The 27,087-nt window shown below is 46.2% G+C and overlaps 1 protein-coding gene across 1 annotated transcript in view; it reads right to left on the minus strand.

Moving 5' to 3' along the window:
- ISM1 (isthmin 1) overlaps positions 1 to 27,087 on the minus strand; it is a 61,042-nt gene that overhangs the window by 15,738 nt on the left and 18,217 nt on the right. The window contains exon 2 of the mRNA XM_040981833.1: positions 5,938 to 6,177. Coding sequence (XP_040837767.1) covers positions 5,938 to 6,177 — 240 coding nt within the window. The remainder of the gene's footprint in view (positions 1 to 5,937; positions 6,178 to 27,087) is intronic.

The raw sequence follows: 27,087 nt of genomic DNA on the forward strand, positions 1-27,087 counted from the left end.
ATTGACATAAGCAATTTCAGTCTTGGAGCGGTTGCTGAACACCAACAGACAAGGAAAACTAACCCAAGAGACTTTCATCACTTGCCTAAGGTCGCAAAGCTAGTAAGCAGCAGATGTGGGAGTGTGGCCCCTGAGTAAGTGGTAGAGGTACCGTCCCTGCACAGAACCATGCGAGCCAAGAGGGCAGAGCTGCTGGTGAGGGCTCTAGCCACGGGAAGCACAGAGACATGAGTGAAAGAATGTCGTGACCAGGGCTCCCAGTTAGGATCTTCATCCCTCTCGTATGCCAGGTGTAGCCTACGCACTTCTCAATTGACCTGGAGGGTCAGAGCCAGCGTGCTGGAAGCAAGACTTATTGCCTGTGGTGGGATGGATGGAGACTACTTTTGAAGTCTATCATGGAAGAATGCAGTTTCTTGGCTCCAAAAGACAATCAACACAGAGAAACTTGTTTAAAAATATAATAAAAGACTCATTGGGTTCTTTTGGCCATCACATAGCTCTTGCAACACCCCCTGGATGAGTTATGTGCAAATGAATCAGAAACATGCGTTCCAAGTAATCAGCGCAAGATGTCCTGGGCAGATGAATTTTTTGCCCTAGCCTGACATTTGGGAGGGTTACTGAGATGATCTGCCAGATTGCACTGGGCTGTGCCCATCCCTGAGAGGCAGAGCCCCTTCCTTTTGTGGTAGGAAAGAGGGAATTTGAATTGTGCTCATTTTGCCATCCGAAGGAAGCTTCTTAGTCAATGGTGGGCCTGTGCTGTGGCTCTCTGAGGTCTGGCCACACAGCCAAGAGGGTGGTCTCTGATCTTAGCGCCCACTCAGGCTGTAACAGCTGAAGTGCATCTATAAGGATGCTGATAAGGGTACCACTAGCTTTGTCTCATGCTGCCACCATCACCTCATTCTTGTAGGCATCTCTTGTAAATGTACTAGTAATTGTCAGCCTGAATAAAGGTTAACTGGGAACCACATGGAAGTCTGCAAGCACAAGTGAGGGAATGCACAACTAGGTCACGACAGGACGACGCTGAGCCTTTGAAAGCCTAACTTTTCTCCTCTGTGGCCCCATCTGCCTGTATCTAAAGACAGAATAACTGAGCCACAACACTCTACAAGGCTGTTAAGGGTCTTGGGAGGAAGAGGCTGCCAAAAGCCTGGCAGACCTGCAATTATGGTAATGAAATCAGTCCCTGGGTAGGAGATAAGGAGGAATGTGCCCAACAGTTTGGGTATTCCATTTGTATTCAGACTGGAGTCAAAAGGGTTGCTTAAACAAAATGTGCCCTGCAATTTCTCCAGGCTGGGAATAAAAACAATTTCATGTTTCAAGCTATTACCGTCAATACGATGCTTTTTTTTTTTCTTCTTCCCCAAATTGCTACTCAGATCCAAACAAAATAGATCCATTGCCTGGCAAGGCAATGAGTAGCAAAATATGATTTTACTCCAAAAACTATATCAATGACTAATCTCAACAGCTTAGAGGCTTTTTCCCCCTCCTCCCTTTAATTTCTAGTCACTGCTTCAAAAAGAATTATAAAACAAAACAAAAAAACCCAAACCTTATGTCCCACCCTTCCCAACTGTTAACTATGTGGAAACCCCATACGCACGTTAAAAGCAGGACTCCAATCTGAAATTTCATTGGTATCTACTTAAAAACTTTAATGGACATCATCATCAGATGGTGCGGGTTAGTTTTATCCTTCCTATTGCTCTCGCTCTATTCACATGTGTTTTAACACCTGTGATTCCTTTTGTAATGATGTCTTCCACAGTGACCTGTGTCATGGGTTGTAGGCGAGAGCAAGCCCAGCAGATTTCAAAGCTGACCAGGCATCTCTCTGTCCCTTCTCATCCTTCATTGTGAAGGCAATGTGAATGACCTCATGGATTTACTTCGGCACTTCTTCATCCCGCAACTCAAAATAACAAATGAAAAGGAGGAACTCTCTCGAAAGTTCCAAGTCCAACTTGGGCAGCATTTCCCCAATTCCAAGTAAAGCAGTCTAAGACAAGGTGCTAATTTGGAGAATTTTGTCCAAAATTGAGATATCAGGACAAGATGCAATGTACCCCGACTAGCTTTCCTTCTCCTGAGAGATAACACTGTCGTTAGAAACACTCTCTTGTTCTACAAAGCACTCCCCAGAGAGAAACCACGGCAGTGCCCATTGTGATAAGAAGCCCAACCTCAGCGGAGATGAGGGCCCTGGGGAGCCATCGCAGACCCCAGGAGGTCTTCTACCCTTGGGCTCTTAAAGCTTGCAGGCTGTGGCGAGCAGGTGGACAGGGGCTGCTTTTTCCACAGTGGAAAGCAATTTTCTTAGGATCACCAAGCACCAAGGGACATAGCTCTAGCAAAAGTTTGGAGTGGAGGTCATGATGGCCTTCTGTCCTTGTCACTCAGCATAGAAAGAACCCTCAAGTGACGAGGGAATATTGAATTCCTGCCTCTCAGGCCCATTTATATACCGGAAATGGGCCGGCCACCTCTGCTAAGCTGTCTGATTTGCAGCATGCTTAGCCACACCTGATTGTCCATTCTACCCAATGCAGACCTAATTTTAAGGCACGGAAATTGGCTGGGAATTCATATAACCAAAGCAAACAGCAAAAGAAAAGGTAAAGTAGGTCCCCAAAGCAGCTCTGCTGATTCCAGGTTATTTCCCTCTGTCATTGTCATCTGCATTAAAATCAGCGCCCAGCATCTATCAGTTAGGGCCCTGTACTGTAGTAAAGGAAACCAAGGCAAAGAGAGGTCAAGAAAGGTGCATGAGGCTGCAGAGCCCAGGTTTGGTTGACTAAGTAGTGGTGCCAGATTCCAAACACGGGTCCCTCTGATCCCACCATTCAAGCCACAGACAGCTGCACTCTATGAGAACCCGAGCAGTCTAGGAGTGTGCAGGTCCATGTGCCTGGCGCAAATATTTCTTGGTTCTTACCTAACCAGACCCAACATTCCCCCAAAACAGTAAAGAACAAAAGGAGGAGGTGGCATCTGAGGAGGTCGAAGCTCGCACTGCAGTGCTGCACAGCTCAGCTGCGGGTGTCCCAGGAGGCCCATAGCCGCGGCAACAAGTGGGTGCAGGAGGGGGCGGGGGGTGGAAGGCCTTTCCATGACTGTTGCTACGTCCCTCAGAGAGGACAGAAGTGTACTGGCCAAAATGAATCCTAGCTTCAGCTTGATCCAAAAAGGATCTACTGTGGCTGTCCCATTCTCATCTTAACATGTCATGTCTTCTCCTTTGTCACACTTTTGTACTTTCCACATCTGGAGACTGTCACACTCCATGACGCTGAAGAAGGCAGGCAGAATAGCTCTAAATTGTCCCTTACTTCCCATCAACTAAAAATGCAGCTCATGGATGTACTCGTGGATGTGCAGTGAACTCACGATTCCGTCACATGAGCTGGAGAGAGCTATGACGTCATCATCCTCCCTCCATCCCTTCCTCTCTGCTTTCTGTATTGTCCTCTGTAGTCTCCTCTGAATGTAACCTTAGATTCCCAGCTCTGGGGACACCAACTGTCTTTGCACCATGGTTTTCCCCTACCATTTAGGTCCATGTTGATCTGGGTAGGAGATGGACAATTCCAGACAGAAGGGATTATCTGGAAGTGAGGAAGGGGGTTTTGAAAGTTCTGCCTGAAACTTGATTCCCTGGGAGAATGCAAGTATCTACTAACTTTCCAACAATGGAACATTCACCTTGCAACTTTCCACATCCCTGACATCTAGACATCTCCTTGTACCTTTACATTGGTAATTCTTAAGTCTATTACACTAATTGCTTATGCTTCAGCACCAAGCCCCACAATTTTATTTCCTGCCCCTGGGGAAAAACTGCTAGACGTGGTGAAATTAAGTTTGGGGCATGACATCAGCACGCTTGAGGTGAGGGCTGTCTGATCCTGCAACCACAAAATCTGTAATCAATGAAGAATTACTTCCTATGGATGCAGCTGTGATAGGCAGCAATGGTGAGCAATGCTGTGGAGCTGTCTGCACCTCCTCCCTGCGATGAGTGACTTGCTGTTGGAGAGCGATGCACCTGGTCCCAGAGAGCAAATATCGGAGGAATAGCCCCTTTCCCAGGTCATCGGAATACTACAATGCTCATCGTCAATGTTAATTTGGGGGCATGGAGTGATCTCTGTGTGTTGGCTGACAAAGAGTGGCCTCAGCAGCATTTTTCACTTCTGTGCCACCCACGCCCATCCTCATGCTTCTCAGCACTAGGGTCTTCTCTGGCACTGTCTTAGCTCATCACTGTGAGGTTCATCCCTATGTCATTTCTGGACGGAATGGGCCATACGTTTCTGAGTTTGCTAGAACCCCAATGCAGAGTCTTCTATGAGCAGAGGCCTATTCTAACTTGGTTGTGCATCTCAGTGATTCTCATTAGACACCATAATATCGGTGTTAGAGCAAAACAACTCTGGTCAAAGAAAACTTGTGTAAAATTATATCACACACAGGGTGTTAGTCTACAGAAAGAAGCAAAGGAAGAAATTGAGATATATTTAGAGAGGGAAGGAGGGAGGGAGAGAGAGAGAAACAGTTAATGATCAGGAACTTTGTGCCATATAAGCTGCCAACCAACAATTGGTACAGAGAGGAAGGAGAAGGAAAAGCTACACCTCCACAAAGGACAAGAATTAAGAGCAAGGCTTAAAGCATGGATGCAAGAACCTGAGGACGGGGTGAGGAGGGAGCTAAGTTGCCCAGGTGGGAGAGCCTTCTTCAGCCATAGTAGGTACCATTGGTGGAAACAGATGGAGGGAGGTACCAGTTACCCTCATGCATGAGGTGGGTGAGGAATCCTGGGAATCTGTGAGCCTGGATTTGAACCCCACAAATACAGTTTACTAGCCATGTGACCTTGGGTAAAATAGGCAGTTACTTCCAGGGTACCTTTGTCATTATTAATGGCATTGGGAAAAAATTACACTGCTCTTTCTATTGTATAAGGTACCTTGTCTCCTTCATGAGCATGCGGGGAGGGTCAAATCAGATCAGCATTTGCTTTTTGAAGGATACTGTGCTGTTTCAAAGTCATTACTCCAATAGGAACTTTTGTCTTTGTCTTCCTTCTCCTTAACAAAAACTTTTCTTTTTTCAGTCGTTTACAATTTGGAGAAACTAATTATGGCCATCTCCCAAAAGATGGCATTAAAATAAACTGCCTTCCCAGGTGTTCTGAGGAGAGCTATGGTTTTCATAGACTGCTCACATGTCAAACTGGCCCTTTCCTTTACCGCCACATGTCATCAGCCTCAGGGCACAGGATTTGGTTCGGCTTTTACGTTTTCATGTCTCTAGAGTTAGGGTGAGTCTTATAATCCATTACAGGTAACATTTAAGTTAGAAGTGTTTTCCTCTTTTGAATGGTTCATAAACACAATGGTGCCTTCATAAAATCAGGGGTTTTGTGGGCCTGACTTTGTAGTGCAACTGGTTAAGCTGTCAACAGTGGTACCAGCATCGCATAAGGACACCTGATTGTCAGCTGCCCCACTTCTAATCCAGCTCTCTGCCAATGTGCCTGGGAAAGCAGTGGAAATATCGTGGGTCCCTGCCACCTGTAAGGAAGATGAGAATGAAGTTTGAGGCTCCAAGCTTCACCCTGTGCTAGTGCTGGTTATTGCAGCCATTTGGAAGATGGAACTAGTAGTCAAAAGATCTCTCTCTCTCTCCCCTCCTCTCTGTAACTCTGTCTTTAAAATAAATAAATACATCTTTATTTTAGAAAGGGGTTTCCAAAGATGAAATGGAACACTGTTATTATGGCAATAACATGATCCTGAGCAGAATTCATTAAGGGGTTAAGTAGAAAAGTGAGACAAGGCAGCAGTTTCTATTGGAATCAGATCAGGAAACAAAAGACTGGATCTTTTTTTTTGACTGCCAACTGCCAAGAATTACCTGGATATTTGGATTCTGTCCATTGATATCAGCTTTGGAAAGATCTGGAAAGTTTGGTAGATCAAGGAGAAAGGATCTGGGGCCATCTCTTTGCAGTGAAGGGTGCCCATGCTCCTGGTGCAATCGCTGTCTGGGGAAGGGTTGGTGTGCAGCCTGGTGGTCTGGTTGCTCCCCTGCTGCTGCTTTGGAGAAGGGGAAGTTGGTTTCTGATGTGGAATCAGTTTCCATGTTGAGGTTATTCTAAAACAACAAACAAACAAACAGGAGAGACACAATTTAAAAACGCCACCCTTAACAGTCCATTCAACTCAGGAGTAAGGACAAGTCCAGAGACTGTAACCAAGCCAGCATGGTATTCCCAACTTGTTCTGCTCCCAAATGGTTGATCTGTCTGCAATTTAAGAAGCCAAAAAACAAGAAATATCTCCCGGTTCTGTTTCTTGGGAATTTTCTAAAGGTTAATGAGTTACAGCTTATTATTTAAGGGCCTGGCACGATGGCTCAATAGCTAAATTCCCACCTTGTAAGTGCTGGGATCCCATATGGGCACCGGTTTGTGCCCTGGATGTTCCACTTCCTCTGGGGCTCCCTGCCTATGGCCAGGGAAAGCAGTAGAGGATGGCCCAAAACATTAGGACCTGGCACCTGTGTGGGAGACCCAGAGGAAGCTCCTGGCTCTTAGCTTCAGATTGCCTCAGCTCCCGCAGCCATTTGGGGAATGAACTAGATGGAAATTCTTTCTCTCTGTCTCTCCTTCTCTCCGTAAATCTGATCTTCCTTTCTAATGAAAATAAATAAATTTAAAAAATTAATTAGGCATCAGAACACATCCAAACTAAAGTTTTGTTTAGAAAGAGAATAGCCAAATTGTGTTTTCTTTCTTCCAAATACAACCAATGGGCCAACCTGGCTTTAGTCACAGCCCTAGTGTGCAGAATTAATTCTATTGGTGTGGCCCATGGAGCAAAATATCTGGCTAAACTGGATAAAATACTCGAGCCAAATCACTGATTATACACTCTCTGTTCATCTGTAGTCTGTCCATCCAGCCATTCAGTCAATAAATGCCTAACTAACATAATGCACAAGAGATATAAGAATAAGCAAGACATTGCCAAGAATTACCTGGACCCACTCTTTTGATGTATATATCTGCCTAGAGTGAATATATGGTGCTTAGATAAATAAGTAAGGTTGGGTCAGAGCAGGGAGACTGCTAAAAAAGAGTAAGAAAAGGGAGATGACAGAGAATGGTTAGGGAAACATTGGACAGGCAGCCGGGAAACCTCTCTGTGGAGGTAACTTCTGGGGCAAGATCTGAACATCAGAAGGAAGCACCCCACAAGAATGGTGGGGAGGATTTTGTAGAGAAAAGGACAACAGCTAGGACCATCCTTAGTTGGAAATGAACTTGGCCAATTTGAGGAATAGTGAGGTCAACAAAACCAGAGGGGAGGATAAGGGATAAGAACCTCTTGCAATGAGGATGAAATAACGGGAATAGCCAAAGAAAATGTGATCAAATGGATTCTGCAAATACAGTGTTTTCATTACAAAAAGTGCAAGTTAAGTGTTTTTTTTTTTCCCCAGATAGTGAAAAGTCTATTTAATGTCTCTGAGGGAGAATTTTTCTAGTGATTAGAAAAGTCTGGAAGTTGCTGAACTCTTCCCAAACCAGCCCTTCTTCCCCACCTCCCATTCTCCCTTGACCTCTCATTGGAGGCTTCCTCCATTCCTTTGGGGATGGTGTTTCCATGTTTATTGGTGGTCAGAGATGTGGATAGAATTTCACCAGTGTTTGGGTCAGTGGTTAATGTGCTTGTTATTCCTTGGGCATGTTTTGGGGTTTGGGAGTGTAAATTCCAGTACGCTGTCTCCACACGCACTTGCCTCCCCCTCCTGCCCTCCTCCCCCGCCTACAAATGGCAGTGCCTTTGACCCAGCCAGAGAGTTACATCTGGTATCAAAACACTCAGGACTCTAAGCTTCCAAGGTCAAGAACAGCCTGAGGAGAAACACACACAGAGCACCTTTGTGAATGTTGGAAGCGATCAAGAGGACTCAGGAGAGCGCGTCTCTCCCCTCTAGAGCAAGCAGCGGCAGAGGGGAGAGCTGAGCTCTTCAGCATGTTTTTGCTTGCCCTTCCCTTTTGCCCAGGAGACATGGCCAGGGGCAGTGCCTTTGTTCACCTTTCCAGCCATCTCTGCCATGGTTTGTACCTCCTGGCACATCCTTGCACAGGGAGTTGCCCTGGCACTCTGAGGCACTGCTGAATGCAGTAGAGGCCAAATTGTATTATTCTTTGAGTTTAGGAGAGTGAGAGAAAGAGGGGGTGGAGACCGGAGAGAAGTGAGGAAAGGAGGGGAGGGGAGGGGAGGGGAGGGGAGGGGAGAAGAGGAGAGGAGAGGGGAGAGGAGAGAAGAGAGGAGAAGAGGAGAACCACACTCCCCCCCTCCCCGCAGACACACATGCACAGAGTCCAAGTGTTTTCTCAGCACTAAACCATAAGATTCTTTATCACACCCAGAGGAAGAGACAATTGCTCCCAGAGTCCCATCCTAAAATTTCCCCAACCGTGTTAAAGATGATACTTAGATTCTCATGGAAAATATCTGACACAAGACTTAGAACTCTCCAACGGACCCAGGATTTGTTTTCCAATTGCTGGGTTATCACTGCTAATCAAACCCTGTCTCCATCATAGCAGTAAGACATGCTGCTTCACAGGTTAAACGTAGAGCTCTTGCCGAAGCCATGGAGCACAGTGGTTAAGATAGTACTAGAACCCGTGTCTCCGTGCCTGGGCTCAAGTTTCAGTTCTATGCCCAATTCCAGCTTCCTGCTAACGTGCACTCCGGTTGGAGCAGGTGGTGGCTCAAGCAGTGGAGTTCATGGCCCCCACGCAGAAGTTCCAGATGAAGTTCAACAGTCCTGGTTTTGGTCTGACCCAGTCCAAGCTGTTGTAGGCATTTAGATGGTGAGCCGACAAAACAGAAATCTCTACCTGTCTTATTGTATCTCTCTACTCTTTAAATAACGTAGAACAAATAAAAATTTTAAAAATAGTGCTTTCTTTTCTTTCTCCAGAAAAAGAGGTAGGAAATGTATTTTTGCTGCTACTTAATGTTTTGCTTAGATGTCCAAAAAAAAAAAAAAAGACAGACTGAATCTGATTTCTTAATCTGACACTTAGATTTTCCTGGTAGGAAAGACCATTACCACAGAGTGATCCTGGCTTAGACCAAGTAAACTCCTTGACCTCTTCAAGGCCCTATGACCTTCTTTATAAAGCAAAGCACATAATGACAGGCCTGAACCCTCTCAGCAGGATGCTCAACAGCTTGAATTGGGTTGTGTCTACAAAGCAAAAGAGAAGTGTAGTATTAGGGCCTTTGGCAGAGGCACGTAAGCCACAGAGCCTCTGCTGGGACTGGTCAAACGACAGGAGCTAGAAGTATGTGTTGGCTTGAATTCTGCATACAGCTGTGGCAGTTCTCCATCTCTTTCCAACCAACTCATCCCCTCTCTCCCTCCCTCTGTCTCTGTCTCTTTCTCTCTCTCTCACACACACACATACACATACACACAGGCTCACTGTTTGCAAAGCGTTTAGAAGGTTGAAAGTAGCAAAACAATGCGAATCCCAGTCTCTGAATATCTGAATAATTCTTGCTCCCCTACCCAATGTATTTAACCTGCAGCTTGGCTCCCAGCAGTGGCATGTCCCCAACTCAGAAACGAAACACTGTAGGATGGGAGAATGGTGTCTGCAAATGAAATACACCTTTTTTTTTTTTCCCAATCAAAACCAAAATTTCCATTCGTTTTTTTCTCAAAGAGACACCCAGCACCCGCTCCTGGCAGGGTGGGATGCCACCTGCAGTCCTGACTGAGGCCCTCACTCCAGCCGTTTCCCAGCACACACACTGGGCATTCTACACATCAAGACACTCCCATGGGGGGAAGACTCGCAGGAAAGGAACATCTCCAAGTGGAGAGCTTGATGCTTTGTTTTTGTTTTTCTTAAAGACTTATCTGTTTATTTGAAAAGCAGAGTGAAGGGAGGGAGAAAGGAGGAAAGACAAAAGATATCTAGCGTTGTTCTATTCACTGTTCATTCTCTAAATGGCTGCAACAGCCATGGCTGTGACAGAATGAAGCTAGGACCCTAGAATTGTATTTGGACCGCCCCCCCCCCCCATGGTGAAAAAAGGCCAAGGGCTTAGGCCATTCCTGCTGCTCTCCCAGGCAGATTTATCAGGGAGAGGGATCTGAATTAGGGCACCTGGGACCCAAATTAGTACTCTGATATGGGATGCCAGCATGAGAATTGGCAGCTTCCCGTGCTACGCTACAGCACTGGCCCTAACAGCTCATGTGTTCTTCAAACAAGCCAACATTGCTGTCTGGAGTCGCTATCTTAGAAGTATATGGAAATCTAAGAAGGGAAACTTCACCATTGTTTCCAAGCTGCTGTAAGATCCATTTTCATGAAAGGAACAATGGCTTCAAAGGCTGATTGATAATGTGTAAGGGACACGCAGGAGCATGCCGGGTTTGGGAGGATATTTCTTTGCCCACCATGTGTCTTTGGGTTGCTCTTGGATCTTGAGTGAGCACTGACAATGCTGTGGCACCTGGAGCAAGGTCTCCTCTGGGAACTCTAAAGCTGTGACTGCCTGCGGAAGTGCAAATGGAAGCAGTGGGGCTAACACTACTGTGAGCTGTGTACCGGCATTGTTCAGCTGCTCGGGCAGATTATCTGTGTTGGTCAGTTTACCCCCACTTTCATGCACAGCTCCTGTCTCTGTGTTGATTTGTGGCTAATTCCCATCTGAAATAGGAATAGGAATAGCCACGTTCTGGATGTCTAGTATTCTCTCTTAGATGGCAGCACTGGGACAGATATAGCCATTGCCTACCCTATTTCTGTTCCCTTGTGTTTTTCACTCAGTAGTTGAAAACGACCTTTCCCAGCCCCCCAATGCAGCTGAGGAGACCACGTGACACGATTCTGCCTGGTGGAGTATTGGAGGGAGGTGGGGGATAGAACTGCTGAGAAGGGACTACATTGAGTGGTCCGTTTTCCCTTTCTCCTCTCTGCTTGCGGCAAGAACACAGTGCTGGGAGTGACACGAGGCAGCTGTGGGATACAGAGACGGAGGCTGTGACATACTGGAGTGATGGAGGGGCCCAGGCCCCCACAGGCACCGCAGAGCTACTGCACCAGCCCAGGGAGTGAGGGGAGCCTCCAGATGTCTTTCACCATTAACAATCACTTTAGCACTGACAGTGCAGTGGCACCGGTAGCAACATTCCCTCTTGTGATTCTAATTTTAGAACTATGACAACCAGTCAAAAGGGAAAAGCCCTGCTCCGCTAAGTCAGTCCGTATTGGGCTTTCTGTCCTTTGTAATTGAACATGATCTCCCATGGACAGAGGTGCCTACAGGGCATTTAAGGAAGCATGATGAAATTCACCACCACAGTCAGGCTGTGATGCCGAGCTCTCCACCAGCAGCTGATTCCCAATTTGCCATCCATACGTCTGCACACATTTACAGAGTCTTTTCATTGTTTCAGCCTCTTCTGCACACAGTATTTCCCAACTGGCGCTCACTGTGTAATGTAGTGATTTCTTTAAAGTGCCCTAAAACAGTATCTACATTTCTAGGGATTTGATCTCACTAGAAGGAACTAGTGTTCCTTGGCCAAATGGCTGAATACAGTGCTGGAGTAGGGAAACTACAGATGGTGTCAGAAACCAAGGAAACTTTCAGGGCCTAACAGGCACCCCTAGAAAGAATGCAGGGACCAATGTGAAGTGCCACAACCCTCGCGCAAACATCAATTTGGACACAACAGAAATGACTATATGTGATTGATACTCATTATATCTATGAAAACCTGTGGGCCCAGCATGATATCCATAAAGGAGAGAAAGCCAGGAAAAAACTAGTGCAAGCAATACCAAAGCATTCATAAAATGGTCTACTTGAATACTGGCACTAAAAAGTAACAAAGGTTTTCCTGAGGATGTCATGTTTGGAGCTGGGATTGAAAAGGCAATGGGAAGGCTTTGCAGGTCAGGTTAGTGAAGAGCATGGCAGAGGAGGAGGAGGGAGGCATGTCAGGGAGCCCTGTGATCCTGGCAAAGGACGCCTGGGTCTGACAGGGCTTGGCTTGTGGCTCCAAAGGCCTTGGGAGCTGGAGTGGATGGATGAGAGCCACTTTGCTCTTCTAAGATGACAAGACTGGTCCAGGAATCCAACCATCAGGCCCGGTTCTCTGAGCTCTCAGGCCAGCGGGATTTGGGTCTTAGAAATTTGCATTCTATTATACCATGGCTGTTTTGCCAGGCTGCCATTCCTCTGTCGCATTCTCCAGCTCCCTTGGAGGCCAGAGACATCTGTGCGGTGCTGAGATCTGCTTTCCCCTCCTTCACTATCACAGCCTGGCCCTGAAATGCGCCCCCCCGGGAAAGTTCTGTTGAGCTGAACTGAGAAGAGAAAAAAATCTGCTATCTTGTAGGCTGAGTTCAGTTCCTAAGATAACAAACCCAGATGCCTTGGTCATTTGTATCCTGTATGCTAAGCACCTCACCGACCCAGGACCAGGGATGTCCAGCCACTGCAAGGCTACCGCTACTCACTTTGGTTGCCCTTGTGACCAAGGTGAATCACTCCAGCCACATCAAGAGCCAGGGCGGTCAGAATGGCCACACTCCCTTAGCTCATCATTTGGCACAGGCAGGCAAACACAAGGCGGCTCTCTTTGGAAAAATCCAGCCACAGAAACAATTAGGACAATCACACAGAAGGGGAAGAACAAGAAGCGAAAATGGGTGATGGATCCACTTTGGGAAAAAAAAGAATGTGCTAAGCCCAACTGTCGCAACGCGCCGATGGCCACCTGCTATGTCCTGCGAGCACCAACCAAAGGCTGCTGTGTGAAAGGGCAGATGTGACAACTTTCAGAGTCTTCAGAAGAGGCACAAACTTAGTAAAACAGGGCTTCTTTCTAGGAAAGCTTAGTGTGTTTCCTTTTTCAGTCTGATAACTAGTCCCAGAGTAACCCAACCAGGCCGACTTCCTGGAGGCAGACTATGTGGAGGCAAATTTCTGGAGGGTAAGGAACACGCTGTATCTGCAATCTCCAAGCTCCACACCCCCCAATTCCACAAGCTTAGGGGGCACCCAATAAGTCCTAGTTGATGATAGCGATGGCCAAGGGCCCTGTTAGATTTTGTTTTAATTAGGCGCGGGCTGCAGGCTTCATTACCCCTACTGTGGCTTTTATGTGGGATTCTAAAGAAAAATCCAGGAATCTTCTATTGAGGATATTAAAGAAGATATTATTAGCAATGCATTTGGTCTCATAGACTTTGAACAACAAACAACAGAGATCATAATTAACATCACTGCAGCCTCTCAAAACAGACTAACAATATAGCTAATTAGCAATATGTCCTCATTTGGAGCTGGACATCTGCATATTATTATCCACAATGCTTGTTTCCCTTTTCCAGATTAAAGGAAGCCATACTGCACCCAGGCCCATGACTGTACTCCTGCCACATGAAAAAACACTCTTTGCATCTACCCACGATAAACACACCCGGGGCTTTATCTCTGCCGGGCATCGGTTTTGTCTGGAACACTTCCACACATCTAAAAATAAGTTTAAGAATGCCAGCGGTGGGATTTCAAAAGGCAAGAGCACAAATCTTCCCCCATTTGGGGAGAGAAAAGAAGAAAAGGGCGCTGATTATCTTTACACATGGTCGAGGAGCCGGCACTTCTGGGAAGAGGGGGACAAAGGAATGAATACAGTGTGTTTCAGACCGTGAAATCTACTTTGTCCAGGTGGCACTCTCTTCCGCGGTACTCAGGAGGATGGCACCGAGGTCGTCACTGTAGCAGTGGCAAAGAGGCTGGCGCGAAGAAACTGCGTACCGCGAACCCACGCGTGGGAAGGCCGGCCGACCTCCCCCTCGGGTCTGCCTGTGTGTGGCGCCAATCAGGCCAGCTGGCACAGCAGGGACAGAGCAAAGATGAGCAGCCTTGTTTCAGAAGCATGGAAAGGCTGTGTGTCTGATGGAGGGGACCTGGCCACCCACAGGCTCTGCTCTCCGCCCCGGGGGTGGGGCGGGGGCAGGCCCTGAAGACAAAGGGATGGTCCCTGGAGCTGGGGACCCAGGCCCATTAAGCCTCCACAAGACAGGAACGTCGCAGTCGTGGGTGGGAACAGAGCCTGCTGCGGCTGCATGTCTGACTAATAGCTCAGGAATCTCTGGTTGTGGTGGCAGAATGGCTCATGAGGATGTTTACTTTAGGGCTTGGGAGTGACCTGACTTATAATCTCAGGCAACGCTTTAGAAGACATGAAGAATGATCAGCTCGCTGCACTTGAGTGGGGAGCAGGTTCTGGGAAGGCAGGGAGCAGCCACCCTTGTGAATCCCCCCAACTGAAGGGTCTTGGGGCAGGTTGAAAAAAAAAGAAAGAGGCAACACTTCACTGGTTTGTCTTGAGTGCGTTCATGATGCTTTGATCTCGGAAATGTGTAGTGTATTGGTAATTTTTCAAAGTATGCTTTCTCTGTTGCTGGCAAAGAAAACAGAGTGGTAACTTTCCAAGACCCCTTTGCTTTATGTTCTGGGATGCTAAAGAATGAACTCAAGTGAAGCTCAAATGATTCTTTCAAGTCTAAGTAAACATGTAAACAGTAGCATGAGTTGAGAGCCCATTTGGCCAACAAAGCACTCAGCCACCAGCTAAAACATTTCGGCAAATGTGAGCAGATGGAAAAACGGTGTTTTCCAAAACCCTTGTCATGGGGCAATGGTGGACTTATCTGGAAGGAGCACTTGAATAAATCCCTTTGGGTATGAGGCTAGCCATTCTTGGGCTTAAACTAAGGGCAGGAAGGATGGTAAAACTTGAGGCCTGAGCAGATTTGCTCAGGGCTACCATGGACAGGCCAAGGGTGGCCACCAGGGGGCGTCATCTCTCCTCTTCGGTCACGTTGAAACCCAGCCTCATCTTGAAGTTACATTTAGAACAAACGTTTTAATGAGTATGAGATACTGCTGACCTTTCAGTTTGCAGTTTCCCTCCCCTTTGACGGTAAAGAAAAGAGAGTAGTAATGGTCTAGTTGAATCTGTGTCCCAGGATTCAGCTGGAAGAGGCACTGAATCACTAGTGTGCTGAATGGGTCCAAGACCAGAGAGAGGGGGTGTTGAAGAGGACAAGGCTTCCCAGAAGGCAAACAGCCCCTGTAAGGATTATGTGTCTTCTTATGGAATAAAGAGGGACCAAGGGCTGGGCCAGAGCTGGAGTTGTGTTGTCAGGAAGGAGATTGTGACGGGCAGGCTGACGCGCATGGAAGGGCAGAGTGAGGGGCCTGGGGTGGGAGGGGTCTGGAGACCCTTGCCCAGAACTCTTACTCTGACCAGGGAGGTTGATTGTTCAGAACAACCACAGTCAGTATCTCTTATTGAACCCTATTGTCAATATCTCTGCTCCAAGTACCTCTTACAGGGATGTCAAAGGGAGTTGGGCCTTAACCCAGGAATCCTGGGAAAGGGCACGTGGAATTATGAAGAGGGCCTACGCCAGGAATTAGAAGCCCTGGTGTGTAAGCCTTGTTAAGTTACCATGCCTTTGGACCTGTGGTAACCTTGTTTGGGAAAAAAACATAAAGTCCATAAACTTCTCTGTGATACCCACGGCTTGCATTGTTTGCTGTAACTCACACTATCTTTAAACTTGACCATGCTCTTACTGTGGTCACAGGGACGACAAGCAAAGACCTGAGAAGTGTTTGGGTCTTAGGACTTGCCTATTTTTTGTTAATTTTAGAATATTGGGACAGCTACGTGAAGAAGCCACAGTGGACAGACGCTGTGGAGTGGGTGTGAACCTGTGGAGCAAGGAGCAAGCTCCCCCTGACCAACCAGCCAATCACTCTGCTGGAGGCCATCCTGGCCCACCCGGCCCTAGCCAAGCCAACCCAGGAGGGCCACCCAGCCGAATCAGAGACTCACAGACAACAGTGACTGTTTGTGCCTTTAAGCTGATGAATACAACATGGCTGTCCCTTAGCAGAAGCTCACACATACAGACGCTCAGTTATTCCTTCTGTAAGATGACCACAATGAGATAGCGTAGGAATTGCACACAGTCTCTCTGGTATATTCAGTTTCAGTATCCTCGGAATGGAATCCCTCGCAACACCTTGCTTCTGGGTGATTACAAGTCACCAAAGCTCACCCTAAATGCTGAAAACATCAGATGGACAGTGGGGAGATTAAATAAAAATCTCAGTGCCTTTATTGCTGAAAATGTAGAAACTATCTTCCAAATATAGGTTTTCTTCCCCCGTTCTTTATCTTTCTACCTAGTAACTGGAGGCTGGAGGAAAAACTTGTTAGGAAATTGCAACCCCTGCCTACTTCTTCCTTCATTTATGTCTCTTTCTTTTGTTAACAGCCCTGATGCCAGTTTTTCAAAGACTCAGGCCTGGGACTTAACAATTCTTCCTTGCACTTTCATGATGTACCTGAACAGCTCTGCAGGCTGCCAGAAACTAGTAATGCTCATTTATTAGAGAACCCCTACTGACGTTATAAAGCAGTTATAGCTATGACAGGCTAAATATGGCCTGGGGTGAAGAGAAAGCTGTGTACCGCCAGGACTGGTTCCCTTTCCCGTCTGCCTGTAGCAGTTGCTCTTGTTGCGGCAGCAGTTCTGTTCTCCTCCAGGCAAATGACTTCGTGCTTGCTTGGGTCACCGGGAGTTGATGCAATTGTGGGCCACTGGCTTAGTTTGGCTAACTTTTCTCTATGAATGGTGGTGGTTCCATTCATGGGCTTATTGAACACTTTGTATTCTATGTCAGGTACTGCATTGGGTTAAGACAGTTCCAAATGAACATAGCTTACTAAATTATCCAAAGCTTTGGGAAATGGAGTGAATAGTTGACTAGATTTATCAGCTCATACCAGGGCACCATGTGGCAGGCTTATATTTAATTCCGTAGTAAGTGTGCCTTTATTTGGCCTATTTTTTTTTCTTTACTATCCATCAAGGTCCAATCTAGCATATATAACTGACAGATTTTCACCCTATAGAACTGCAAATGTATTTTGTCCAGTAGAAATAATAACTTAAACCTTACTATTTTATGACATCATCCCAGTTTTTTTGCTTCATCATGACTTTTCCCAACTAATTTTACAGATGGATGTTCCTCAAGTCCTTTGAACTGGCATTCACATCTTCCACATTGAAGCCAGGATCATTATCTGGGTTTCCTACGAGGCTGTGGAGGTTCAAGGACTTGGGCTGTTTTCTGACATTAGCAAGGGAGCTGGATTGGAAGTAGGGCAGCTAGAATTTAAACTGGTGTTGATATGGGATGCTGGTGCCATGGACAGCTTAAGTGGGTCCCTCCTCTCATATTTTTAATTTAATTTATTTGAAAGGCAAAGCAACAGGAACAGATCTCCCATGCACTGTTTCCTGCCCTACATGCCTGCTACAGTCAGAGTTGGGACGAGCTGAAGCTGAGAGCCTGAAACTCACTTTGGGTTTCCCACATGGAGACATTAGAGCTTGAGTCACAAACTGCCGCCTCCCGGGATGCCCATTTGCAGAGCGCTGGGGACAGGCTCAGAGCGGGAATTTGAACCAGGCACTGTGATGATGGCACATGGGCATCCTGAGTGGCGGTGTGTTAACCACACACCACCCTCTTCTCTTAGGAGATGTCCTGTGGGAAAGGTTGAAGGCCAAACACCCAGGAGTCCCGGCTGACTTCCAACACTGAATGACCTTCTTCCCCCGTGAAATTGCTGAATCTGATCCTAGAGATATGAATCACGTCCATATTTTGTTCTCACAAAAAGACCCTGCCATAGAGACATGGTTTGTCAGCTGGAGTTCCAGAAAGGAGAACCTCCAGCTTCTTAGAGGCTTTTCTTTTGATAGGTGGTCCAGAGGTGTCCAGTGGGTGTGAGAGAGAACCTGTTCGTGCTCTGTGTTTTTCCTGTTCTCCTGGGTATAGACATTACCATACAAAGAAGTCTCAGAGTGAGCAGCAAACTGATGACACCTTCAAGATGGGTAACAAGAGAGAACTTAATGTAGAACCAAAGTGGTTTTAAACCACCAAAGATAATCCAATATCCAGTGCCAGTAAGACCAGGGATCTTCTATGTCCAGGCTTGAAGATGCAAAGAAAGGGAGAGATCTCTGGCATGTGTGTGTGTGTGTGTGTGTGTGTGTGTGAGAGAGAGAGAGAGAGAGAAAGAAGGAAGAAAGGAGGAATATTGGTAGGGAAGAGGGTTTATTAAATAGTTTAAACTCCCACTTTTGTATAATAACTGAGCCCAAACCAATCAGAAACTGAAATGCAAAAATACTTTGTTGTAATTCAAATATATTTGGTGTCCAGGGTATAAATTTGAATGGCAAAGGATGGAAAATAGATTCTGAGGGATAAGCAGATTTGGGGTACCTAGGACAGAGGTGGCAGCAGCTGTCACCTATGCCAGGCAATGTCTGGTAAAGAGAATCTTCATGGCATTCATTGGCAGGAAACATGAATGCCTATCCCAGAGGTAAGAGACTGGAAGGCAAGTCAGTGAGTAGGGTACAGAGCCCTTGTTCTTCTCACCGGACCATCCTGCCCTAACTTGTCTCCTGGAGGGGTCTTTCAGAATAAAAGATTCTGCAGACACTTGTAGTCCTCGGAGGGAGATAATCCCTCAGAGGATTGTCTTCACACTCGGTACGGAGAGTCCTGACCGCATTGTGTTGGGGAAATTCACCTCCAGATACCAGTCTAGCTCAGGGCTGTTGGATTTATGCAGTATGATGACTTTAATGGGTTAGTTAGCTCTGGTCAACAAAAACAATAGGTACCATAAGGATGGAATAAAACAGGTAGTGGTAAAACCATGAAAGAAAAAGGAATGGAATGCGAATATTTCATTTAAAATTACAAGGACTATTCAGTGAGCTAGACAAGGCAAAGAATAGAGAAATTGCAGCAAGAGCCAGACCCCTTGACTTTCTTTGCATATTAGTAATTGAGATCTCTATATTCTTCATCAGATGGACTAAAATGTATGAGTGAGATTTTTTAAAAGGCAAAGTGAGAGCAATCTTTTACCCTCTGGTTCACACTCCAAATGTCTGCAACTGTCAGTTCAAAGCCAAGGTCAGGACTCAGTCTGGATCTCCGAGATGAGTGACAGGAAATCAACCACTGATGTTGTAACTACTGCTTTTCAGGGTGGCTGTTAGCAGGAAGCAGAAATGGAGGCTGGGGCTGAAATGCACATGCAGGCACTTCAACATGGCATGAGAGCACCCCAAGCTTAATTTATGCAACCAAAGCCTGTCCCAGGGGGTGAGCTGTAAAAGTGACGGGGGTCCAAATGGCTGGTAGACTGTCTAGGTAAAATATAGATATAATAAGTATCTATGGAATGAGCAAGGAAAATGAAGGAATCATATTTGACACTAATGATGAATTTCACAGATTACAGATTAATATTGAACCAAAGAACTCAAAGACCAGGTAAGTCAAGATTGTAGTCATGTGAAGTTCACAAGCAAGTGAAGTGAACCAATGTGCTCTTGGAACTGAAGACAGTGATGACTTAGGGTTTAGGTGACTAAAATGGGACCTCCTCTGGGACTGCAGGATCCCAAGACTACAATCTGTTCTTGCCTGGAGAGCTGCTTACTTCAGAATGCGTATGCATGGGGGGCAGTCATTGAGCTGTGCACATACGATTTGTGCACAGTAAGGTACACAGAGAATGTACACTACTGTACGAAACAGAACATAGAAAGGGAACTGACGGGAAATGACAATGGGCAGTCACTTCCTCAAGGAGCTAAGTTGCTATTTCCGTGTATGGAAACTAAGCCTGGGGCAGAGGATTCCCTTATCCAAAATCTTGGGATCCAGGAGTAGCTTGCGTTTTTCTTGTTCAAATTAGGGATACACTTAACAGGTATTTGAACAAAGAGGGGCTTAGCATCGGGCACACATTTTCCTACAGCTCGGCTTCTTGCTGTGAAATGGTAAGAACTCTGTGGTCCAGCATGCCCTTTCCGTTTTATCATCTCCTTCTCTCACTAGCCTTTCCTCATACTTTACCACACTACATTGCAAGTGCTGCTCCTTTCAGGCCCAGTGCCGGTGTTTCCTGGTACTAATCACAGCTCTACCTGCTTGACCATTTTCAAATGCCTTCTCCGTCTCAGTCTTGTCCAAACACGTGTCATGCATGAGTTCAAAAAAGTGGATACAATTATCATAAATCCCACTGTACAAACGAGAAAGCGGAAGCTTACCTTCTTTAAAACATTTTCAATGCAGGTGCCCCATGTAAAGGTTAAGAGTCCATTTACTTGGGCCATCACCTGCTGTCTTCCAGGGTCTGCATTCGAAGCCAGGGATGGAACTGAGGCACTCTGGTAAGGACTGCATGCGCACCGAGCAGCACCTTAAGCACCAGGACAAATACTCACCCCTTTCATTTCAGATACTTGAAATAGCCCATTTTTTTCCTAACCTCGTTCACAGAAGAACTGTCATTTTAGCCCAGTTTCCAAAGTTGTGTCTAATCCGCATCTGGGACTGTGTTCAGAATGTTAATTCTCAGGGTCCACACTGCTTTGCAGAATCCGTGTCCGCAGAGACAGGGGAGGTACAGCCTAAGAAGCTGCTGGGGTCTCATGCCCGAGAGCCTCTCTTTGAACCAGAAGATGAGGAAGATGCAGATAAAGAGCAGGAGGACGTAATGGAGACAGGGAGGGAAAAGCAGAGAGAGGGAGAGAGAAAGATCTTCTTCCCACTGGCTTACTCTGAAAATGTTTGAAACAGCCAGGGCTGGGCCTTGCAAAGCCAGGAACCTGGAACTCCATCTGGCCCTTCATGTGGGTGTCAGGGACCCAAGTACCTGGGGCTTCATTCTTAGACTCATTAGTAGGGAGCTTGCTCAGAAGTGGAGTGGCCAGGACTCAATGTGATGCTCTGATATGGGATTTCTGTATTCCAAGCAGAAGTTTAACCTGCTATACCTCGATGCCAGCCCTACACTTGTAATCTTTGCAAAGTGTAGTCATAAATACAGTCATTGAGCTCCAAGGCATTCAGTTTAATCTAGGGAGGCACTCTGAGCACTCACCCATGCCTCAAGAACTGCCCTCTGCCACCCTACAATGGAAGCATCATGAGCAGAAGGGCAGAGGTTCCTCCACCTGCAGGTTTCCAGGTGCAGGAAGTTGGCTGCTAGGTCAAGTGAGGTCAGCACACAAGGAGACAAGGCTTACATTCTGCTCTTCCCCTGTGTCAGTCAGTGTATCCTGGAATGTTCAGACTCGTGTAGGAAGCAAGTGCCAAGATAGCAAAGGGCCTTGACTGACATCTTCACCATGACATTCTTTCTAAACAAGCCATGCAGGGCCATGGAGATGGACGTGCATGGAACCCATGTGGGCTGTAGAGTAGGAGAAAATCTCCAGATCACAGATCTGGTAGAAAATTTAGGCAAGACCTAAGAGGATATTCAATGGATGCAGGCAGTCCTAAGAGAGAGAAACTATCCATTAGTACACAAGACAAGTGGGAAGAAAGTAGGTGGGGGAGCCAGTGGAAATCATTTCCTTCTGGTGCCCCCAAGCCAAATGACTATTACCATGCAGAGAACTCCTGTTTAAGCCTGGGAGTTTAAGGAACTCCTGGGAGTTCCCTAGTGCTCCAGAAGCTGCCCCACAAAAGCACCTGTCGGTGTGGGTCTATCACAGACTGCCCAACATCTAACTTGGCAATTTGCAGCATATTGAAGGAAAGTTTCATGCAGCACACTGGAGCAGGAAATTCAGTGTGTTCCCAGCACATAACACAGCAGCCACCATCAAAACCAAATCCTTCCTACGCCTTCCTCTGCACTCATTCACCAACTCCCATGTATACTAGCTCCTTACTGTTCCCAGGAAGATCTCATGGGAAGCAGGCATGAGGGGTCCATCACACCTGGGTGTCTGAAGGCCCCAAAGTCATGGCCAGCTTCTGCCAAGAGTGAAATCCAGGAAACATTCTCTTCAAACCAACCACCCGGGCTCTAACCAGAAAGGCTCAGGTAGGCGTGCGAGCTTCACACTCCTCCAGCAAATGCATGCCTTGCCCTGTGAAAATGCACTTTGCTTGCTTTACTTTGGACTCTCCCACTCACCACCAGAGTGATATAAAGAGTGAAATCCATGGATATAAAAACACACTTTTTAGATAGAGCCAAATCCAATCTTTACCCAAAGACCTGGGTGTTCAGTTACTAAGAGCCAGACTCGCAGCTCAAAATGCTCTCCCTGCCCCGTGGTCTATGGAAAAGTCACACGGTAAGCGAAAACATTCTCCAACATGGCATGCTACACAAACTGATGAATGGCTCCTTTCAAAAGGCTTCAGAAGGTCAAGATAGTTTGTTACGAGTGGATTTGCTTGCCCTGACCAAAGGAAATATGTTTTTCGCATTTCAAAGGAGAAAGAAAGTCTTGTAATGCCTGCATCTATTCTCATTTTGTAATGCCTGCAACCTGCATCCCATTGGTCCCCTCACTCCCCGAGCCTCACTTTCTCTGGTGCCAAGCCTTGAACCCGACAGAGAGAGGATGCTGTCCCCTGGAATTCTGCTCCCCTCCTCCCAAAGTGGAATTTCTCCCATCCTAGGTCTTCAACAAAGATTCCACCACAAACACATGTTTGATCTCTCCACGCTCCATTTTCATTAGTCCTTCACACTCTCTGTCACTTGGAAAAATACAAACGGCATGGTTCAGTTTGAAGGTTAAGGACTGACAGACTCCATAAACATTTTTACAATGAAATCTGACTTATCCACTGCCAGAATTTGGTGTCTCTTGAAGGGGGGAGTGGGAAGGGAGCGGGACAGAATGAAGGGAGCGGGAAGGGAGCGGGACAGAACGAAGGCAGGGAAGTGGAAAGCTTCCACATCTGAACAGGGAACAAATGCTGCCCAGATAACCGCTGGGCCAATCTAGCTCAGAACAATTAAAATACTATAGAGCAGGGATGGAGACATATGAGGAGCAGAGGCGTGCAGATAACAATCCCTGATTTATGGAAAAAGTAAAGCAATTGATGTAGATTATGGAATTGCCAGATCATGAACACTACAAGTGGCCAAGGAAAAGGTTATGGAATCATTTGCAGGATGTTCTAAGCAGGGCAAAAATGAAGGATGAAATAGATGGGGGCAAAGAAAATCTAATACTTAAGCCATACTCCACCCTAAACCAGCCCAAATATTTAAGAGCTGAAATCACCTAATTAGCTGGGATTCATTTTAATGGTGTGTGGGCAGATGAGCTATAGAACCTTTATCCATTTACTCATTCAACTTTTAATTACCCGGGGCTAATTACTCTGTTCCGAGTGCTGGGAATAAAAGGGTGAACAAGATCGCTTCCCTCCTTACCCGTATGTCGTCCTGACATTGGTGCTCAGTGGGGGTTTCCAAACTTTACATTCAATCCTGATACCGCAGTCTTGCACTAAAACTGTTTACATCAGAGAATTTGGCACAGGGTTCAGGTACCAGTACCTTGGAAAGATCCCCAGGGAGCTCCAGAAAGCAGCAGGGATGGGAAATCACATGGGGCTCCTAAGGATATGGCTGTGATTTTCCCGAACAATGAGCACTGATGCCTTGCCCACTAAGTAGCAGCGTCTTTCCTGCTCATCTTTCTGAATCTCCATAGGACCTCATGCTAACATCCTGAGCTCTTTCCAAGCCAGAATGGAAACTACCCAGTCATATTGTTGAAACCTGGTAGAGGCACCCTTGACTCCAAATTGTGAGTTTGGTCACTGTGCCCAGAACAGAGTCTCATAATGGCAGAAAACGTTTCAAGCTAGGCCATCTCCCAAACCCTAAGTCTCCTGCTTGTCACAATGACAAGGTCGTCTCATGGCATGAATCCCGGGGAAAAGCTCCAGATTTCTTTGTGGAGGTGAAACACAAAATGTGCTTAAAAGTCTTTACTCCCTGACCCTCCTGGCTTTCATATCTGATTCTCCTTCAAGAGGTCCACAAAAATGCATCGTAGACTCCTTGGGCCTGCTCCTGGATTTCATTGTATTGAGAAAAGTACACATAGCATTAAGCCTTTCTCTGGAAGGCCCCAGGAATGTTCAAAATAGGAAAATAAAGGAAGAGAGAAAAAAGGAAAGGGTATGCTTTGAAGTTGTAAAGAACATGCCAGAAAAAAAAAAAAAAGCCAATGGATCCCAAGAAAAATGTTCTAGGAGCAATGCTTCCTTGTGCTTCTCACTGTGCTGAAATGGTCCTCACTGCAGCCACCGGAGCCTGCCAGTTGGCCAACTCAGCGGCATTCCATTGCAGAGATTAAAACCAACTTTATGATTGTGGTGCAAAATAATAAAGAGCCTGGCAGGGTTTCCTTCTAAAATGAAAGCTCATTTATTTTCCGAGGTGTATAATTTGGTTGTAAATGTTTCCTTTGGGCCCAAACATCCCAGACTGGGCTCTTGCCTGGAACATATCACTACTTTGCTGGAGAAGAATGGACTCCGTGTGGTCTTCCGGTGTTCTTCCACTGGAGGCGTGGGAGGGTTCATGTTGGCCTGCTCTTGCCTCTTGTCTGACCGCAGAGGGTAGGATGATGGGTGAGGAGGCCAGTGGTGCTGGGCCTCCACAGGTGCATCAACCCTCAAGCCCCGATCCCTCTGTGAAAAGGGCCCTCATTCCATTTTGCTTTCGGCGCTTTCAATGGTGGGGGAGTGGATATTGTTAGCAGTCCTGTGAAATTTAGCTTTTCTTCCAAGTTTGTGTGTCCTTATTTATCTTTGTAAAAATCATCCTAAAAGATCTAACCAGCAATGACTAAAGGGCAAAGTCAGATTCTTTGCAGGGCTCCCGGGCTCACCACAAGTACTGGGGGCCAGAATTTAGCCTCTGCTGTTTAGCTACTCTCATCCAAAAAGAAATAGCTTTTATTCTTACACAGGCAGATCTTTGTACTGTTTTCATGTTTATGAGCTCTTTCACATCATATACTTTTATTTGCATCTTTGTGCTAATTCAAAACTAGGGCTAATTTGTGCATATGGAAATCTGTTTATTTTGTCATCCCCCTCGCCCTCCCTAAACAGCAGGTCTTGTTAAGCAGGGAAATTCATGGTGGCATGAAGGCAAGAGGCAGCATCATGAGCCATCCCTTGCAGATAAAGTTGTCACCGTAACACTGAGATTAGGGTAAAGCTAGGGAAACAAGTGCAATAAAAGGAGAAAAAAAAATTATCACAGTTCACCCAGGACACATAAAAAGAATTTGCATAGAAATTTTAGCATTATGGGTGTGCCTCAAGAAGTGAAGTTCAGTGGTCTCGTTTGTTTTAAAGTCGCCTACTGAAGATGAAATGTGCTTTTGCTAAAGTTTTGAGATCTCCCTAAATTGGAGCCCCCAAACAGTATTTCTGGCAAAATCCTGCATCAAAAAAAAAAAACAAACCAACCCCCCCCCAAAAAAAACATGCATATTAAGGTGAACCATCCACAAGCTTTTCAAAAGAATATCAATGTTTCACATTTATCATGGTCTCTCCAAGATGGTCAAGACAGCTCATGCTAAGCTTTCTGAATAACCACTTCCTGCTGGATACCACCCCTTTACTCATGAAAAGCAATAAAAAAAAGTTTTTGAGTCATGCAAATAAGTACGAGAGAAGAAAGTTTTCTGAGAACTTGTATGCAGAGAGACACTAATATGAATCAAGCCTAGTTTCCCAGTAACCAGCTGGTGCTAGCTAACTCCCTTGGCACTTTTGGCCACTGCCATCACCCACACAGCCCACCTGGAACTTGGAAAATCAGGCTTACACAGCATTTGGAAACCACAAGACTGACACATGATGAACAAGTCAGAGAGGAAAGCCTGCCTTCATACCCACAAAACTGGCCAGGGATTCTGACCCCCTCTGGCTGCAGAAACGCCACCTCTGTACTGTGGCTGCAGAGTTCTCATCAAACGCGCACACATCATATTGAGATAAAAGGGAAACCAGGATTGCACTTCTGTTTTGGAAAGCGTAATTCTTTCCTACCTCACCACCTTATGTCGATACATCTGTGCCTTTGGAGCTGTAAGTCACTTCCTGTCTTGCTCGTGTTTCCTCTCTGTGAACTCTTAGGACCGCTCACTGTTCCCAGGTGCAAACACGACTATTGCAAAATCAGAAGACTGCCTCCAGAGGGTTGGACAGTGGGTTTTAAGAAGTAATTACCCCTCACTTCTAAGTCTTCTAGAAATGCCTGTGGTTCCAAACACAGCCTCTGGCCCAAGGTGTCCTGGCTCCAGGGGACCCTTTTGACCCAGGCAGGCTATAAGCCACACAATGACTTCATCACTAAGGCAGAAGGCAGTCAGGGGACAGGGGGATAAGGACAGTGAGAGACACTGGCAACAGAAGATACTGTATTTCCTGTTGCTGGTTTTTTTTGTTTTGTTGTTTTTTTTTTTTTTTTGAGAATTGAGAAGGGTCAAATTGGCAAAGGGACAGGAATTCCACCCCTAGGCCTACCTCTTATTTCTGAAGCTTCCTTACCTACTTGCTTTTTATACTCTGTCTTACTCACTGGTCTCTCCTGGAATGGTTAAAAAAATATATATCATTTATTACGATGCAGGCGTGTTGAGTTAATAGAAATTGTTCTGTTTAAAAAATCACTCAGAATAGATGGTTTTAGATTAAATGGAGAGAAAACGCAGCCACAGGTGAAAGGAGACTCCCAGATCCGTTTGTTTTTCCTTCCTTACAGTCCGGCGCCTTTCTCAAAACTTAGACATGGCATCTGGGCTTTGCCTCGGATCCTAGGCAAGCGCGTAGACTTTGGGGACCTCAGTTTTCTCATTCATAAAACAAACATCACAATCTCTTCTCTGCCCTCCCGAAGGTGATGCTTTCAGAGAGAATCAGTTTTCCTGACATTCCAAACTTCATGGCAGCCTGGCCACGTGCAGGGGGGCTGCCCCCCAACACCATGGAGGGGGAAAGGGGAGTGAGCTGCACTCCAGCGTGCCAGCAG

This window comes from Ochotona curzoniae, unplaced genomic scaffold, assembly GCF_017591425.1.
Source record: "Ochotona curzoniae isolate NIBS_2020 unplaced genomic scaffold, NIBS_Ocur_1.0 contig_3520, whole genome shotgun sequence".
NCBI classification, from domain to species: Eukaryota; Metazoa; Chordata; class Mammalia; order Lagomorpha; family Ochotonidae; genus Ochotona; species Ochotona curzoniae.